The sequence below is a fragment of the Orbicella faveolata genome, unplaced genomic scaffold (assembly GCF_042242905.1).
Source record: "Orbicella faveolata isolate gen_17 unplaced genomic scaffold, um_ofav_v1 contig_2, whole genome shotgun sequence".
Lineage (NCBI taxonomy): Eukaryota > Metazoa > Cnidaria > Anthozoa > Scleractinia > Merulinidae > Orbicella > Orbicella faveolata.
In genome coordinates, this window is record NW_028301547.1 from 29464755 (window position 1) to 29482916 (window position 18162).

Sequence of the window (18162 nt, forward strand, 5' to 3'; positions counted from 1 at the left end):
CATGGCACTGTCTTTTTACAAGGATGTTTTTCAAACACACAGTTTTTCTCTAATTTTATTATTGTTGTAAAAAATGATGAAATTCTGACGGTTGATCATAGAGATCCCCACCGTAAAATCTCCAAAATAAACATTTGTGCTCAGCAAATTTGAAGTGTCGGGCACTGTTATCCCTATTAAGGTTGATTTACGAAATTAACAAAAACTCGGTCTTCAATTCAGAAATATGAAATATGAAATATGGCATAAATTTTAATATTTCATGTTTCCATGGTTGACATGGAAGAGACGGATTATAAAAGTCGACCAAGAATAACTTAGAGGACCTGTGTCAGAGTAACAAACAGGAGAAACTCGGAAAAGAAAATGGAGTTGAATAGGCTACACCTGAACGAAACCTCCACCAACATCATCCATCTTTACTTTGAGGGGAGCCTTAATGGAGGTAGACAGGAGGGAAGACAGAATTATGTGTCGCGGAGGATAACTGGCCGCAAGCGTAACGGGATGTTATTTATGCAATCTAGTGAAGAGGACCTTAAAGAACTAGTCCGATAGGTACATTAGAGGACCTGTGCCGAGCTCGAGATTCGAATGAAGATCATGATGGACAACCGAATTGAAACATAACATATGCAATCAATTGGCAAATGCAAGAAATATGTAAAATATAGGATTAATGAAATGTATATCTTGAAACCCGAATGACGTAGAACTGCAATATATAATTATTGAAATGCTATACATATCGATCAATATATCATGGACAATTTTAATATCGGAAAATGGGTTTGCGGTTTCAAATTCCCTTTTCGGATAAAAGCACTGAACTGGAGTTATTCCTCTGTGCACGCTTCATCCTAAGAGACAATTATTATTTCTTTGAGCGTTTTACTTGGAAGTAGGAAAATAGATTTTAACAGTTTGATCTTAAATTTGATATTCATTTTAAGGGAACTAACTTAGTCTCGATGTTACAGGAGAGAAAAAGAAACCGATTTACATTAAGCGTAACTTAACGCCGATTAATTCCTACTCTTAGTAGAAAAGGTTTTGTATTTATTTTCAGACGTTATCAGTTCAAAAGTGAGGCAAAGAAAATCCTGCTGTATGGTCTTAGAATCAAGGCTTTAGGAAACCAGTTGGTACACCATTACAACTCAATTCCGTGAGTTCAGTGCACATCCCTCACGGAAGATGAGTAAACACTTACAAAATAAGACAATGGATGTTGTAGTACATCACTTAGTTGCTCGCGGTGAATAAAACGTCAATCAAAAGGTGAAAACATATGAAAACACGCCGATTAAAATACTCCCAACAAAACTGCTGGCTTAAATTAACTTGTACTGTCGCATGTAAACATGTCGTTTTTTCTGTTTGTTTGGTTTGTTTGACTCTTTTTGCAATTTCAAACACGATTTTTCTAAGGCTTGATAGTTTGAACTTGGAATACAAAAGGAATTCATTTTATAAAGTGAGGAACGTGCGTTTCAGTAAGTAAAGTGTTGCAATAATAACACATCTGTACTGTTTGACACAAAGGGTGCTAAAAAAACACTCCACACTCTTTTTTTGCAAAAAAGCTTTTTAGGCTGACAAATTAAGGTTAAAAGGTGCCAAGATTAAACATACGGCTGTTACATCAAGAACAACTTCAATTAAACTTTTTTTCCATTTGCTATGAAAATGACTAAATAAACGCATGTACAGTATGAATCAAGGCAATCAACCTTTTGCTTCCAACAACTTGGAAATTGTCATCTGATGACAGGAACTGTGAAGCAAATATGAATAAAACAAGGGGCCTTTCGGAGCGATTTTATTCCAAAGTGAATAACACCTTGTTTTCAAAACCGATAAAATAAGAAACATTTTAGGCTTAAATCTTCCAACTTGACAAAGTTCAGGCCAATAAACGGGAAAAAAATGATTAAATTGTTAAGATTTATTACATATTAGAACTTCACATGGCGCAACTTGACATTCGTTTTTCTCCCTTGTTTGTCAATATTTTCATTCTCTTACCAGTGTTACCAATAAAATCTTTATCTAAATCCCAAGGAAACAGTGATGCCAACCTATTAATAACATTATTAGCAGAGTAAACGTTTTGACCATACGATAACATATTCATAGTAATAAGTTTTACATCCTCCTTTTACCTGCGTCGATAAAGTCTCCGCCACTTCCGTTCTGGAATCAGTATTTCGTAAATGCATTTCCTTCATTCTGTCTCGCCGGCCAATGGAGCTCTATGTAAAATAAATTTATTTGATTTTAAAAATGTCATTAATGTTCTCACGAGATCCACTTACATTCCATTCTGCATAGATATTGAACACTGTCAGTGATTTAGTAACAGAGATATCTCTCAGAGGAGGTGGAGAATATTATAGAACATAACAATCGGTACAACATCTCTTCTAACAATGCTAACAAATTCACAAAACACGTAAAACAATCGTTTTCCTGTTTACGTGATAAGTTCACCGAGAAAGATAAAAAAAATTACCTTCTTCCCAAGATAAATGAACAAGATAAGTGACACAATGCTTTTTCTTCTTTTAATGGTCCCTTCAGAGCAGTAAGAATATTTTAATATTTACCGTCACATCGCTGATATAATCATTAAGGATACAGTGTGCTATCTAAAATTGAAAATGTCGCTGCATGGTCTCGGAGAGTGATTCGAATAGACTGGAGGGGAAATTGGACGCTGTTGACTTCGTGGATGCAGATCACGGGATGTAAGGACGATAAACAATGGAGAAAAATTCCATATGGTGGATTGAGCTCGTTATTATAATCGCAGTATTCGTTGTTGGACTAGTAGGAAACATCTTTGTGCTGATCATTGTACAGGCGAAAAACGCCAGAAAGACAGTCCATGGAATATTCGTGACGTGTCTGGCAGTGGCGGATTTGGCTTTGTTGTGTTTTGACTCGCCTGTTTCCATTCTAGGTAAGTTTGATGTGGCTTCCGAGATATTTAACTGCAGAGTTCATCTAATTGTGGTAACAACAGGCTACAATGTAGGACTTTTTACCATCACATCCATGGCGATGCATCGATGCCACATTGTGACTCATCCGTGGAGACCAAAGTTAAAACGTAAAGGAGCAATAATATGGGTGTCGCTAATATGGCTGGCAGCTTTTGTTCTGGTTATTCCGCTTATCGTGGTCAATAAACCAACGAGAAATGGCTGTGAAGAATTTTGGCCCACGCCTGGTCACAGCCAAGCGTACACTGTCTCACTCATGACAATTCAATACATAATGCCCCTACTCATTACAGCAATTTGCTATGTACGAATATGGCTGTTTTTGAAAAGCCGACCTGTTTTGCCCAATAACAGTGGTTTAGCAACTGCAAGGGAAACTCCTGGAGAAGAAACCGCAAGAGAAAGCATTGTAATACTCAAGACTGTTGCAGTTATCGTTTTATTGTTTTTGGTTCTTTTATTGCCCACTCAAGTGGCTTGGATGTTGTTAGATTTCAGAAATATTTCCTCCCATGAACTTTGGTTTGCTTCTGACATACTAACAAGGCTGCATAGCTGCATAAACCCAGTTGTTTATGGAGTTATGAACAAACAATATCGTCGTAGGTACGTCACATTTTTATCGCGCATGCTCTGCTGCAGTTGCTTTTTACGTGTCGAGCAGGCACCACCACAAATACCACTGGATCAACACGTGACCGTGAATCAAAGAGTTTACAGCGAAGATCATGGTCAGCGAACGCCACAGTATCCACAGCATGGGAATTGATTTTGCATTGCTATCAGTCAATTGCCGGTTTCTTGTTTACAGGAGTCCTAGCAAGGAGTTATTTGATAAATGAAATCCAAAGAACTCTCGATACTTTGGACCTTCCTGTATTTGGTTTTGTATGAACTACTATACCTGTCAAAGAAAATAAATAAATGAATAATATACAGAAAAAAAAACAAAAAAAAACGACCGGGTGTCCAAACCTCCTTCACGGTTGTGATTTTCTTTGTTTTAACTTGATGAATTATTAATGAGTCTGAGAAGAGTATTTCACGCCTACTAGTACTTGTTTCAAGCATGTCGATGCTGAAGCTCAGCCGAAAACTCATCATTAAACTGTTTATTGCATTCAAAGAAACGCGGCTGTACTTTACATTACAAATACCTGGATCATTGGATGAAGCAGTTGAAGTGTTTTCATTAGCTTAGCCACAGTAGTATAATAAATTAAGAGCAACTATACCATACTATGCAAATATGGTATGGTATACGAAATGATTAGTATAGCTGACATTATTTTCAACTCGGCACCACACGCCTCATCTCATATCCAACGCGCGCTCGTCGCAAAAATTGTTAAATGTATCAGAAACGAAAGACTGGTTTGACCACCTTTTCAAACCCCGAGAAGAGACGCAAGGCTGCATGGCTGCTAAATCACATTTAGACGGCACTACGCATGAGCAGATCATTATTTGTGGGTAGTTATTTGCAGGTCACGTGGTAGGCCTTCAGCCAATAAAATTAAAAAGAAGAAAAGAATGCATGGAGTGTTTGTTTCACGCGCCATTTGTTGTCTTCTGGGCTTACCAACCACATCCGGAGAGGGGCTCTTTAGACCCATAACAATTCTGAACGTCAATTCTCTTGTGTTTTCTTCTTTAGAAACTAGCTCTTGCGAACAAAACTCTTGCACTCGATTTCAAGAGGAAAATGAAACGCATAAGTGGTCCTCCGGAAGAAAAGCAAACACCAACTTCGGGAGGTTTTAATTAATATTAGACTGACATCCTTTACTGTCCTTATATTGAATTCAGTAACAAGAGCGGAGATGATTGCAATACTGAATGACTTCTACTCGCTATTCGAGTTTGAAAAACGAAAAAATGTCGCACACATTTGTTCAGCGAAGATTTTTATCTTATAATGGACACGTTTGCCTTACTGTCATACAAATCCTTGATGATTTTATTGTTATTAATTACGCACCAAAGTGGAGGTGAATAGTGATGGATATTTACCTAGCCCCGAGGCAATTATCGACCACTATTTACCTCCAATTGGGCGAATAATTGTTTTAGTTTATACCACACAAGCTGAATAACTAGCGGACTAAAAGATTAATCTGTTTCAGAATCTCTGCTTGGGGGAGAATATATAGTGCTTTGATAATCACCGCCAAGTTAGCCAATCAGTTCACGTGAAAAGCGCTATTCACTTGTATGGAACATAGTAATGGATTTATTACTTGAACGTGTACATAGTGAGAGGTGTCAATAGACTGTACGAATTTAATGGGGAGGGTGGGGGGGGGGGGGGCGGAGGTGAACAATTTAAATTTAAGCCTTGCAAAATCAGTAACTGATACAAACAAGTTTCCCCAATTCTCGAATACAAACAGTTTTGCTTTTAATGCAAAAAATGGAGTTTATCGTTATGGCTGGGTAAACGTCATTCTTAAATGTTGTTCTGATAAAATCGTTTTGATACCAAGGTGCCATTTTATCCGATAATTGTTGCAATTCAAATTATACAGTATTGTTATAATGTTATGGCAATCAGTCCAACTTCATAAAATTTGAACAAATACTGAACATGAATAAGTCATTTTCATAACAAATAGACAACCTTCTTCTTTGGGATCAATATTAACGCTTTCCAGGTGTTTCGCGTTTTTCAGTTTCTTGTCAATAGAGAAACCCATCAATGAATGTTTGTCGACCTTTATGCCATATGAGTGACAGTGCATGTCTTTAAAAAATGTGTCCCTTTTAAGAAGTGACTGTAGAGCAAATAGTGGGCCAATATTTTTCACGCTTGAGTAAACCAATTAAAACTGGCAAGACGAACAACGCTTACATTTTGTGTCGCCAAGGTTAACTAGTCGTCAGAGGTCGGGAATTGAAATCGTTGTCCCCCTTGGTAAACAATCAAAACTTTGCATGTTTGGAATTTAAAATTAGAATTTTTTAATTAATTGGGATTCGCGGATATAATCCTCCTTCCTTCCAGTGTTGACATAAATGTGGGGAGGGGGGGTGGTTGCGGGGGGAAGGAAGAGGGAAGGAGGTGGAAGGAGGGGAAGGGAGGTGGAATGGTTGTCTAAACCAGCCTGAGTTACCTGCAGTACGAGCGGCAGTCAAAACCGAGTTGTCCTACCGAAACGACATGATAATAGTCTTTTTATCCGCAGCTAACAAAAATAAAAACAATGGAAAAGTTAATTTGGCCACTTGTAATACTTAAGTCGAGAATTCTGGGTTTAATTTCAAAGAGAACAGCATATTTTGTTCTTGATGACGCAGCTCTCCTTCCTGGCGAAAGCGATCGATGAGCGAATTGCTGAACGCGGGCGACCCATTTTTTGGCGCCAGATAAAAAACATGGAGTCACAAAATGTTACATATTTTTTCCCTATTTACAATCCATATGGTTTTCTTAATTACAAATTCCTTTTCGTGAGTGTTTAATTTCGTATCCAGTGACAGAAGGTGTCCGACTTTAATGCCTTGCCTGTTAACATGCATTTGATGTCAGGACCTTGAGTACAGTTTTTCCCGCCTGCTGAATCCTGATAAGTCAATTCAACTTTCAAGCGTACCAGGCGTATTCAAGGAGTCAACTCCACGGTATTGAAGAATCTATAGGCCTCTATCATAGTGTTGTGTCTCATGTTAGCATAGCTAGCTATAGGGAGGGTCTCACAATCACCTAGCAAATCCCTCGTTTATCGTAAGAAAAATAGAATAATAAAATGAAAGAATCACGACCGTGAATGAAAGCACATACTGGATGCCCCCACCCCTTCCAGAACATTTTGTAATCTTGATGTTCTAAAACGCCATTACATGTGATCTGTTACGAAAATGTCTAACAAATTTTTTCGGTAAATTGATCGTCATTTTGATGCTTGCTTGTTTTCCACAACACTGAAGAATTAGAGTCAGATACACAAAGGCCCAGCTATCGAGAGTCCCTTTCCAATTCTGCTAGGACCCTTGTAAGCATAAAAAGTGACCTTCGATCAAGTTGCTGATAGCGATGCAACATCAATTCCCATTTTGAGGATACTGTGGCATTTGTTGGCCCTGATTATTGACTGCTTGACTTATCACGTGATGATCTAGTGGTATTTGTGGTGGTGACTGCTCAGTAAGCATCGTTATTTCTATAGTTTACATATTTCTTGCATTTGCCAATTGATTTCATGTGTTATCTGTTTTAATTTTTTTGTGCATTGTGATCTTCATTCGAGCTAACCCTGGAGTACGGGGCCGTAATGCACCTATCTGAGTAGGTTTTTGGTGGTCCAGTTCACTTGATTACATAACCAACATCCATTACTCTCACTTGCAGAATTGGTCCTCCTTGAAACGTAGTTATTTCTCCCCTTAACTTCTTTCTGCCCCATTAAAATCTCCGCTTAAAGGAAAGATGGATGATGATGTCGGCAGGTTTCGTTCATGTGTAGCCTAACCTCGTCTACTGTCTTCTCCAAATGATAAATTCAGCTGTCTCCAGTTTGTTACTCTGACACAAGTCTTCTAAGTTGTTCTTGGTCGACTGTTTTATGGCATTGACTTAATTGACGAATAAAATTCACCTAGCGACGAATCTTCTATTATCAATGTTATTGTAACTCTGTTTGGTTGTTTGGGAACAGGGGAATAGGGGAAAGAGGGGGACGGGGCGGGAAGGGGGCTTTGAAGGCCCACACTGTAACTATAACAACGAAACTAAATGGATTAAAGTAATTTGTTATTTGAGTAGCTCGGAGATATTAGTATTAACGTGCTACTCTATAAATTCTAGGCAAAATAAAGTTAATATATGTACGTAGGTCGAAAATCCTTCCCCTTTGAGGTCCGTAGCAAAAATGATAACGTACTAACTCATAGAAATCTGGGCAACCGCCATCTTAGATTTCATGAGATTTACAAAACGCCACATATATACCTGCCAAACTTTCTCAGAACAGTCAAAACCGGGCACGAATTTCAGTGATCGAAAAACTATAAAAGCCACTGCAAAAAAAAGATTTAAAAAGTTGTAACATTGAATCATGAAAATTTGAAACTTTAAAAACAGGCCTGTTCCATGGGAACATCGAGTTCCAAATTTCGAGCTCATTATTGCCTCAACACTTTTAAGTGTAGTCTTTTTTTTTTCTCTTTCTTTTATTTTTATTGCCCCGTCAAGCCGCTTGACGCTTTTTTTTTTTTACAAATATCTCCTTCGACAAGCTTTGGTTTGCCTCTGGCACACTAGCAAGGTCGCAGACCTGCTTTAACTCAGTTGCTTATGGAGTTATACACAAACAGTATCGTCATAGTTATGCCAGATGTGTCATATTTGTATCGTGCATACTCTGTTGCAGTCGCTCGTCAAGTGTCGCCCGGTCACCATCGCAAAGGCCACTGGGTCATCACGTGACAAACCAAGCACCGTGTGATGACGTCGATCGCAAACAAATCTTATAACGCTGGTGGTCGTTTCCGAGTCACTGAGAGCCATTTGTAGCTCAACCTCTCTGTCGAACCAGGCGAGCAAAATTTCTCTTGGACACTGAAACTCTAAAACTCAGTTCATAGCCCTGAATAAACATAGTCGTAACGCTTCAAAGATTTTTTGTAACAGCGACTTTCGAGCAGCTGATTTAAGAAATGTAAATTTAAAATTATTATTCTTATTGGACCTTATTCTATTCGTTAGAAAGCTGACGAAAATTGGCTGGCGGCCTCTGTCATCATCGTTGTTATAAGTTATGTTGCTTTTTATCGTATAAAGCGTCAATTATCTCGATTTATGAAGTTTAGTCATTGATTTATCGGTTAGATACCAGTCCCTTTGCCTGATCACAAAAACACTCAAGACAGTTGTATTATTACGAGCGTATTGAATGCAGCCAAAGCAGATCACGTATGCTACAATCGTGTTTATTCTCAATTATGATCTCCTTGAAAAATGTAAAATCGACTTCGCAATTAAAGGCTACTTACGAAAGGAATATGTCACGAAAGAGGCGTAAAACCTCCTTAGATGCGCCGGTCGAGTCAAAATTAATTACCCACTGTCTCTTGTTACAAATTAATCTTAAAATCAACAGGACAGGTGAAAACATCAGGTTAAAATGCCAGCCTAAGGGGCTCATTTTCCAACTTCGTACTTTCCTTGTATTTTAGGATCATTTTGGTCGAATTATTTTTCAAAAATTCTCTTATCTTCTTCCTGTATAACTCCTCCGTTGTTCCCGCACCCATCAAGCTCAAACCGGTTAAAACAGGTTTTTACAATGCAATAGGTTTGTACTCTCCCCTTTGCCTTATAGGTTCAAAAATTGTCACAGACGAGATATGAATAATTATGTTTTACTACTAACAGTGAATAAACCATAACAAAAAAACAAGGTGCAACCGTCTGATATTGAACCATCTTACATAAGAAGAAAAGAATTTACATTAATCTCCATGCCAGCGATAACTTGTATAATCAATCTTGCGTTATCAAAAAAGCTGCGTTGGTTATTTCAAATTACTCAAATAAACACTATTTCAGTTCTCGGACATTAGGGAGCTTAAGCAGTGACGACGACGAGGACGACGCCTAGTAAAAAATAAATTTATATTTTACCCGCGAAATTCGCGATTTTCGAGAACTGTTCGGTACACCAATGGCTCTAAAAACGTGCGCAGGCTAAATATGTAATGACAGCATTCAATTCCAAATGGAAATACGAAAAATTAGCTGTCGTCGTCCACGTTCAGTGGACGACGCAGAACTTGGTCATTTCACGTTGTTGTTTTGCAGCGGACGGCAAAGAAATGTTCAAAGATCTATAACGCACGTGCACAGTTATTCTTTTGCTCATCAACCTTTTGTTTTGTGACTTTCTCGTTGCCGTCGTCGTCGTGGTTTGCTTAAGCTCCCTATTAACAGCTGGTGATCCCCCACATCGGAAAATGCTAATACCCATGCCTGGGGGCGGGGGGTACTCCCATATATAAACTGTATGGGTATGTGCCGCTGTGAAGGGTATGGTTTTCAGGCAATTTTTTTCCGGGATAGGGTATAGAAAACAGACAGTTTTGGTCTAGAGCAGGGTATAATTTACTGGAATCGGGTTCTTTACCCCTGCCGGGGTTGTATAATTGATAGAAACTGAAACTCGGAAATGAGAATTTCACATAAACTGATGCGACTTTGTAAGATATCAGTTTCATTAGCGTATGTTAGATGGAAGGTTCTGCATGTAAAATAGCTATTCTCGGATAGGGTAGGGTTTAAAGCGCCTAGTGTAGAATAGGATTGGAAAATCAAGCTGATCATGGTCTAGTATAGGGTACGGTGTTCAGTGTTCCAGCGGCACATTCTCACCCAAAGGTTTACAGAGTACCCCCCCCCCGGATACCATATGCGTGTCATTTTCCTCAACCGACTTCTGACAAGAACTAAATTGGATGCGAGACAATATACAAATAATAAGGACCAATTTCATTCTAAAATAATATGCGTATTCCTGAAATGGGTAATACAAACTCCATTAAATAGAATCAATTTGAAACCAATTTTCTACCTCATCTCTCTTCTTCTATATTCGTCAGTACGTCTTCAATTTGACAAATAAATTCCATTTGCCGTGCGTCTGTTCAGTAATAGATCACAGATGACGTCAAAATGTGGTAGGAACAAAAGAGTGGCACACGAGGTGATAGCCGAGTGTGTCGCTGATGTTCTTACCACATTTTGACGTCTTCTGTGATCTTTTACTAACAAAACGCACAGCAACATGGAATCTGTCTGTCTGATGTAACGAAGAGAGAAAAAGGGAAATATTTCAGTTGTGAATGATGTAATCTGCACGTCTGTCCTCCAATGATCATAAATAGGAACCAATCAAACTGCGAGAATAATTTGACTTATTCTATGAGTTATAATTGAAGTCATTCAAATTGCGTCAGTCGGGCTAACATATTTACATATATACTCTTTTTCTATTTCCTAACAACATCCTGTTTTAAAATACAAAATTTGTTAACTGTGGTGGATAAACTGAAGAGCAACAACATTCCAACTGAATTAATATAAGCATAATTTAGGGACAAAACGCTGAAACTTAACCATGGACAAAAACTACAGATGGTTTCTTGAAATTGTTACGATAATAATAGTGTTTGTTGTAGGACTTGTAGGAAACATCTTTGTGCTGATCACTGTACACGAGAAAAACGCCAGAAAGACAGTCCACGGAATATTTGTCACTTGTCTGGCAGTGGCGGATTTGGTTTTACTGTGTTTTGACTCGCCTGTTTCCATTCTAGGTAAGTTTGATGTAGCTTCCAAGATATTTAACTGCAGAGTTCATCTAATTGTGGCAACAACAGGCTACAATGCGGGGCTTTTTACCATCACATCCATGGCAATGCATCGATGCCACATTGTGACTCATCCGTGGAGACCAAAGCTAAAACGTAAAGGAGCAATAATATGGGTGTCGCTAATATGGCTGGCAGCTTTTATTCTGGTTATTCCGCTTATCGTGGTTGATATAAAACTTATTGAAAACGGTTGTGAAGAAGTCTGACCTACGTTTGGGCACCGCCAAGCGTACACTGTCTCACTGATGACAATTCAATTCATAATACCTCTGTTCGTCACAGCGATTTGTTACATGCGAATATGGCTGTTTTTGAAAAGCCGACCTGTTTTGCCAAATAACGGTGGTTTAGCCGGCGCAAGGGAAACTCCTGGAGAAGAAACAACAAGAGAAAGTATTGTAATACTCAAAACTGTTGCAGTTATCGTTTTATTGTTTCTGGTTCTTTTATTGCCCACTCAAGTGGCTTGGATGTTGTTAGAGTTCAAAAATATTTCCTCCGATGAGCTCTGGTTTGCTTCTGACATACTGACAAGGCTGCATAGCTGCATAAACCCAGTTGTTTATGGAGTTATGAACAAACAATATCGTCGTAGTTACGTCAGATATTTTTCACGCATGCTCTGCTGCAATCGTTCATCGCGTGTCACCCAGCCACTACCGCAAGGGCCACTGGATCATCAAGTAACAAATCAAACAGCTTACAATGACGCTGAGGGCCAGCAAATGCCACAGTATACCCAGGATAACAATGATCATCGTTTCATTGAGAGCCATTTGTAGGCCAATTTGTGTGTTACGTGAGGTCAATGCAATTCTTTTGGAAACTCGAATTCTGAAATTTAACCCAACGCCTTGTCAACTGCAGGCCATCAATGCCGCGTACTTTGGAACAGGTGTTGTAGGAAATGTCAATAAATAAAGACATCATGCAAACATTAATTAGCCGCAGATATTCATGTGACAGCTTTTGTCATGATCATTCTCGTGAATGATGGTTTTGTTTTTACATTTTGAAATGAAAAACATATCGACCTAGAAGTATAGAGATCTGTTTTGCAGGTTAAATAAATGTACCTAATACTTAAATCTTACAAAAAGGAATTTGCCTTCTCTACTAGCCTTATTGTTGTCTTTACCTACGTCAATGTATCTAGAATGCATAGCGAACAGATAACCGTTATGCTACATGGAATTAGAACATCTATATTAATACTTTGAAGACTGTGCTGCAATAGAAATGACTTTTTTTTATTCATAGTTTAAACCAAACAAGAGCACAGACGCTCCCCTTATTATCTAGTGTCGTTTCGGTAGGACAGCTCGGTTATGACTGCCGCTCGAACTGCAGGTAACTCAAGGCTGGTTTCGACAACCTTCCCCTCCCACACACCCTCTTTACGTTTCTGTTAAAGTCAGAAGAAGAGAGAATTATATCCGAGTATCCCAATTCACAAAAAAGTATCGTAACTTTATATTTCAAATATGCGAAGTTTTGTGAGTTTACAAAGGATGACAACTAATTCAAATCCCGACCTCTGACGGCTTGTCGGACTTCGTACTTTGACGGCTTGTCTGACTTCGTACTTTCCTTGTATTTTAGGATCATTTTGGTCGAATTACTTTTCAAAAATTCTGTTATCTTCTTCCTGTGTAACTCCTCCATTGTTCCCGCACCCATCAAGCTCAAACCGGTTAAAACAGGTTTCTACAATGCAATCGGTTTGTACTCTCCCCTTTGTCTTATAAGTTCAAATATTGTGACAGACGAGATATGAATAATTATATTTTACAACTAACAGTGAATAGAACTTAACAAAAAAAAAACGGTGCAACTGACTGATATTGAACCATCTTACCTAACAAGAAAAGGATTTACATTAATCTCCGGTGATAACTTGTATAATAATGAATCTTGCGTTATCAAAAAAGCTGCGTTGGTTATTTCAAATTACTCGAATGAACACTATTTAAGTTCTCGGACATTAGCAGCAGGTGGTCGCCCACAAGGGAAAATGCTAATATAAGCATAATATAGTTCAAGGACAAAACGGTAAAACTTAACCATGGACAGAAACTACAGATGGTTTCTGGAAATTGTTACGATAATAATAGTGTTTGTTGTAGGACTTGTAGGAAACATCTTTGTGCTGATCATAGTCCATAGGAGAAACACCAGGAAGACAGTCCACGGAATATTTGTCACGTGTCTGGCAGTGGCGGATTTGGTTTTACTGTGTTTTGACTCGCCTGTTTCCATTCTAGATAAGTTTGATGTAACTTCCAAGATATTTAACTGCAGAGTTCATCCAGTTGTGGCAACAACAGGCTACAATGCGGGGCTTTTTACCATCACATGCATGGCGATGCATCGGTGCCACGTTGTGCTTCATCCGTGGAGACCAAAGCTAAAACGTAAAGGAGCAATAATATGGGTGTCGCTAATATGGCTGGCAGCTTTTATTCTGGTTATTCCGCTTATCGTGGTCGATAAACCAACGAGAAATGGCTGTGAAGACTTTTGGCTCACGCCTGGTCACAGCCAGGCGTACACTGCCTCCCTCATGACAATTCAATACATAATGCCGCTACTCATTACAACGATTTGCTACATACGAATATGGCTGTTTTTGAAAAGCCGACCTGTTTTGCCAAATAACAGTGGTTTAGCCGACGCAAGGGAAACTCCTGGAGAAGAAACAACAAGAGAAAGTATTGTAATACTCAAAACTGTTGCAGTTATCGTTTTATTGTTTCTGGTTCTTTTATTGCCCACTCAAGTGGCTTGGATGTTGTTAGATTTCAAAAATATTTCCTCCGAGGATCTCTGGTTTGCTTCTACTATACTAACAAGGCTGCATAGCTGCCTAAACCCAGTTGTTTATGGAGTTATGAACAAACAATATCGTCGTAGTTACGTCATATATTTTTCGCGCATGCTCTGCTGCAGTCGTTCATCACGTGTCACCCAGCCACTACCGCAAGGGCCACTGGATCATCAAGTAACAAATCAAACAGCTTACAATGACGCTGAGGGCCAGCAAATGCAACAGTATACCCAGGATAACAATGATCGCCTTTTCACTGAGAGCCATTTGTAGGCCAATTTGTGTGTTATGTGAGGATGAACGCATTTCTTTGGAAATTCGAATTCTCGTGAAACGCCTTGTCAACAGGCTTTCAGTAACGTACTTTAGAACAGGTGTTTTAGCAAAAATCAGTAAATAAAGACATTATGCAAACGTTAATTAGGCGCAGATATTCGTCTGACAGCTTCTTGTCATCATGAACGACATTTTGAAATGAAACACTTGTCGACTTCGAAGTTTAGTAATATCTATACGAATTAACGATTAGATTATGACTTCTCGATTTCTATGAGGTGATAGCTGATGTAGCTGAAGGCCGACTCAACTATTGCCTCTTCAGCTAACAATTAACCAAGTGTTTTTGTACATTTTATTTAAATTTGCGCTTTAGAAAAATCGCGCGGACTGAATTGTTGATTGGAATTTCCTTTTTTGTACGCGTGCCCATCGGTTTTCTCAGCATTTTCTACTTTTTTAAAAGTTACGAAACCGTGAAAGTTCTTCTTTTAGTCTCCTCATTTTCTAGTTGTCTATTTGTATCTAATTGATTTTCCGTAACTTCGCAAACACGAGAAAACGTCGCTATTTCATTTCGCAGACGACCTTCAACCACAGAACTGTAATGGCTGATAGTGTACGAGTAGGTCAGCCAATCAGTTCGCAACATTTACATTAGAATACTAGTAGAATTCTACAACTATCTAAAAGAATTCTGTTTTACCTGTTAAATATTTTTTACCTAATACTTAAATCATACCAAACCAATTGGCCTTCTCTGCCTCCCTCGTTGTTGTCTTAACCTCTGTCAGTATGTGTACATATGCATAGCAAACAGATAACCCTTATGCTACAATCTTACATGGAATTAGATCATTAGTCACTTCCGACCCTGGCATGGCGGCAAGTGCAAGATCGACCGTTACTTTGGCTTTTGAAGACATCACAACGAAACGTTTACGTTTGCTTATTTTTCTCCAGAAAGCGTTTGTGATATTTATTCCAAAAGAGTTTTGGCCTTAACCATTTATCGATACAATGCGTCTGCTTTATTGATTCTTTATTGATTTATTTATTTGTCTGTACCGACTTAAAATTTGTATAATACATCTGTAGACCTGGCTGCCTACCCTTTTAACTCGCTAGTTATTTTAGGTAGCAAGGGCGCAAACTCTACTAATATATAACTCAAGAGAAGTGATAACTTTGTAAAAATAATTTTTGTTAAACAAAGGGGAAATAAAGCTTGTTGTTGTTTCTGTTGTTCTCGAATTTACACTTGGCTTTTTACTGTCAATTTCTTCGAGGAAATCACACAGCCACCCTATGGAGTGTTTTCACATGACGTCACTACAACCATATTGTTCTCCGAAAACAATCAAACGGCGGCCATTGCCTGATTTCAAGCCGAAAAGGACTAAGTACGAGTCTGTAAATTATGGGATTAGCAACTGTTGATCCACATAGTCATAAAGTGCAGACTACGCTTTACAAAATCCTCAAGTTTGGTGTAAATAGACCCAATAGTAAGCAAGATACAGCCATTTGAAAATGTCAAAATTTACAAAGAAATGTATGGCCATCCGGACGCTGTGTCCGGATGACCAAACATTTCTTTGTTGATTTTGACATTTTGGCTGTATCTCAGTCAAAACTAGCGTGATTAACACCAAACTTGGGGATTTTGTGAATCTCGGTGTGCTCGTTCTGACTATGTGGATCAATAGCTGCTTATCCCATAATTTACAAACTCGTACCTAGTCCTTTTCGGTTTGAAATCAGGCAATGTTTGTGTCCCAAACCAATCTTGCGGGAGCTGAACTCTTTCTTTCGCTCCAATAAAAATTGCATGGCTGCTAACCACCTGAGTGGAAACGTTCCATAGCAAGAGAGTATGAGGAGTCACAGGGGCCTCTTATACGCCTTATTCTCGAGGTAATATTTAGGAATGGAAACGAGTCCTCCCGCGGTTATTGTCACAAAGCGCATTGTGTAGATGTTCTCGAAGAGGATAAAAAAGCGCGCAAAGACGCTTGAGTTGTCCAGGTTAATAAAATTTGTCTCATAGAGTTGGATATTAAAACATCCTTCTGGGATTTCTGAGGTGATATAAATATAACGTGAGAGGGACTATATTAGGAATTAATTATATAAGGCTTACACTGTAACCTCTCCCGCCTATACTAAACGCATGCATGAAAATCAGAAAACCACTGAACATGATGCCATTAAATAGGCCACGTTCGAAATATCAATGTTCTAACAAGGCTCCGGGGTTATCAGGACAAACTTCTATATTTGGTGTTGTTTTCTACGTATTCAAGTCTTTTTTTGGGAATTGAAGGACAAAAGAAACTTTAAAAAATTGCAATTTTGACCCGAGAGACTCGGATCCATGATAAAATATTAATATATCGAACGTAGCCTATTGCTTAGCTGCAGAATTTTCAATGGCGAATGAGCGACTTGAGGACATGTCCGTGGAAATAACAGCCCTACAGCTAGACACGTCTGTTTCTGAATATTGCATAAAGCCAAATATATTTGACATTTCTTGTCAAATGGTCTCAAATTGCTCGTCTCGAACGGGATCGTTGTTTGTCTTTTAAAATCTTCATCAATGACCCTACCAAGTTTCGGTTTGCATTCTTTTTTTAAAAAAAAAGAAAATGCTGTTTAAGCCACCTCTCCCTCAAACAGGAGGCGACAATTGTTATGAACTTCGACATGAGTTCACGAAGTGCCTTTGCTGTTATTGCTTTGAAGAGGGGAGGATAGTTTTTGTTATCCGTTCTCTTGTCCTCTCAAAAGCTAACGAGCCATTCATGCACCTGTAGTCGACGGAACTTTGGTGACGAAGTTTTGGCCTTGAAATTATGATTTTGCCACGGGCAACTTTCCTCATTTCCAATGGTAACAATATCGTCGCCTACAATTTCGCGCGCTTTGCTGCTAATGACGTCAAAGACCGACAAGTTGCCACTGGAAACGGAGCAAGTTGCTTGTGACAACAATATGATTTGAACGTTAAAACCTGGTTACCAAACTTTTGATGTGCCTACAGTAACTCATCTGATAATCGCATTAATAGCTCTTTTCACAGTCAACGTTTCTCTCACTGCATTACAACATGTGGTCCAAGACTTAGCGCTGAAGAAGGGCTAGGCCTGAAACGTCTTATCATAGTTAATAGGGGGAAATGGTTAGAAAGGCTAGTAAACATCAAAAAAGCTACAGTATTAATATTAAAGCTTAGTTTTAAGATGGAATTAAGGAGCTGTTGTCAGAGAGATGATTATCCTTATTTTGAAGCGAGACATTCCTCTTTTTTGAGATGACAAAAATTGAAACAGTTACCTTGGGTAGGGCTTTCCACAAGATGCTCGACAACTTTCTGGCAACTTCAACTTTTTTCGCTTTCAGCTTTTTGCATTCTGAGCAATTTCTAGTTTTCTATCAATTCTGAGAAATCGGCGCAGTTTTTAGTGCGCAGTTTTTAGTGGCCTTGCTTCCATATTTTACAATGTTTAATTAGTAGGCAAGCTATTAATTTCGTGGGAAAAAGGAGCCAGATGCCCCTCCCCCCTGGGGCAGATCATGGGTGCAAGATGCATTCCACCGGGCTGCTGGCCAGCTGTGTTTTTAAAGAAAATTCAAAATGGCGGGCAGCTTCACACTCGAGTGACTGGAGCGTCTCAGGTG

The 18162-nt window shown here is 38.8% G+C and overlaps 2 protein-coding genes and 1 pseudogene across 2 annotated transcripts; all 3 read left to right on the top strand.

Annotated features, from left to right (window-relative positions):
- Positions 1 to 2346: 2346 nt before the first annotated feature.
- LOC110063874 (neuropeptide FF receptor 1-like) lies at positions 2347 to 4542 on the top strand. Its single transcript, XM_089290714.1, has one exon. The coding sequence runs from the start codon at positions 2767 to 2769 to the stop codon at positions 3775 to 3777; it is 1011 nt and encodes a 336-aa protein (XP_089146840.1). The 5' UTR covers positions 2347 to 2766; the 3' UTR covers positions 3778 to 4542.
- A 6429-nt stretch (positions 4543 to 10971) lies between these two features.
- LOC149112756 (neuropeptide FF receptor 1-like) lies at positions 10972 to 12596 on the top strand (annotated as a pseudogene).
- Positions 12597 to 13199: 603 nt separating this feature from the next.
- On the top strand, positions 13200 to 15732 carry LOC149112757 (neuropeptide FF receptor 1-like). Its single transcript, XM_089290710.1, has one exon. It carries the CDS (start codon positions 13441 to 13443, stop codon positions 14473 to 14475), a length of 1035 nt encoding a protein of 344 aa, XP_089146836.1. The 5' UTR covers positions 13200 to 13440; the 3' UTR covers positions 14476 to 15732.
- Positions 15733 to 18162: the final 2430 nt, after the last annotated feature.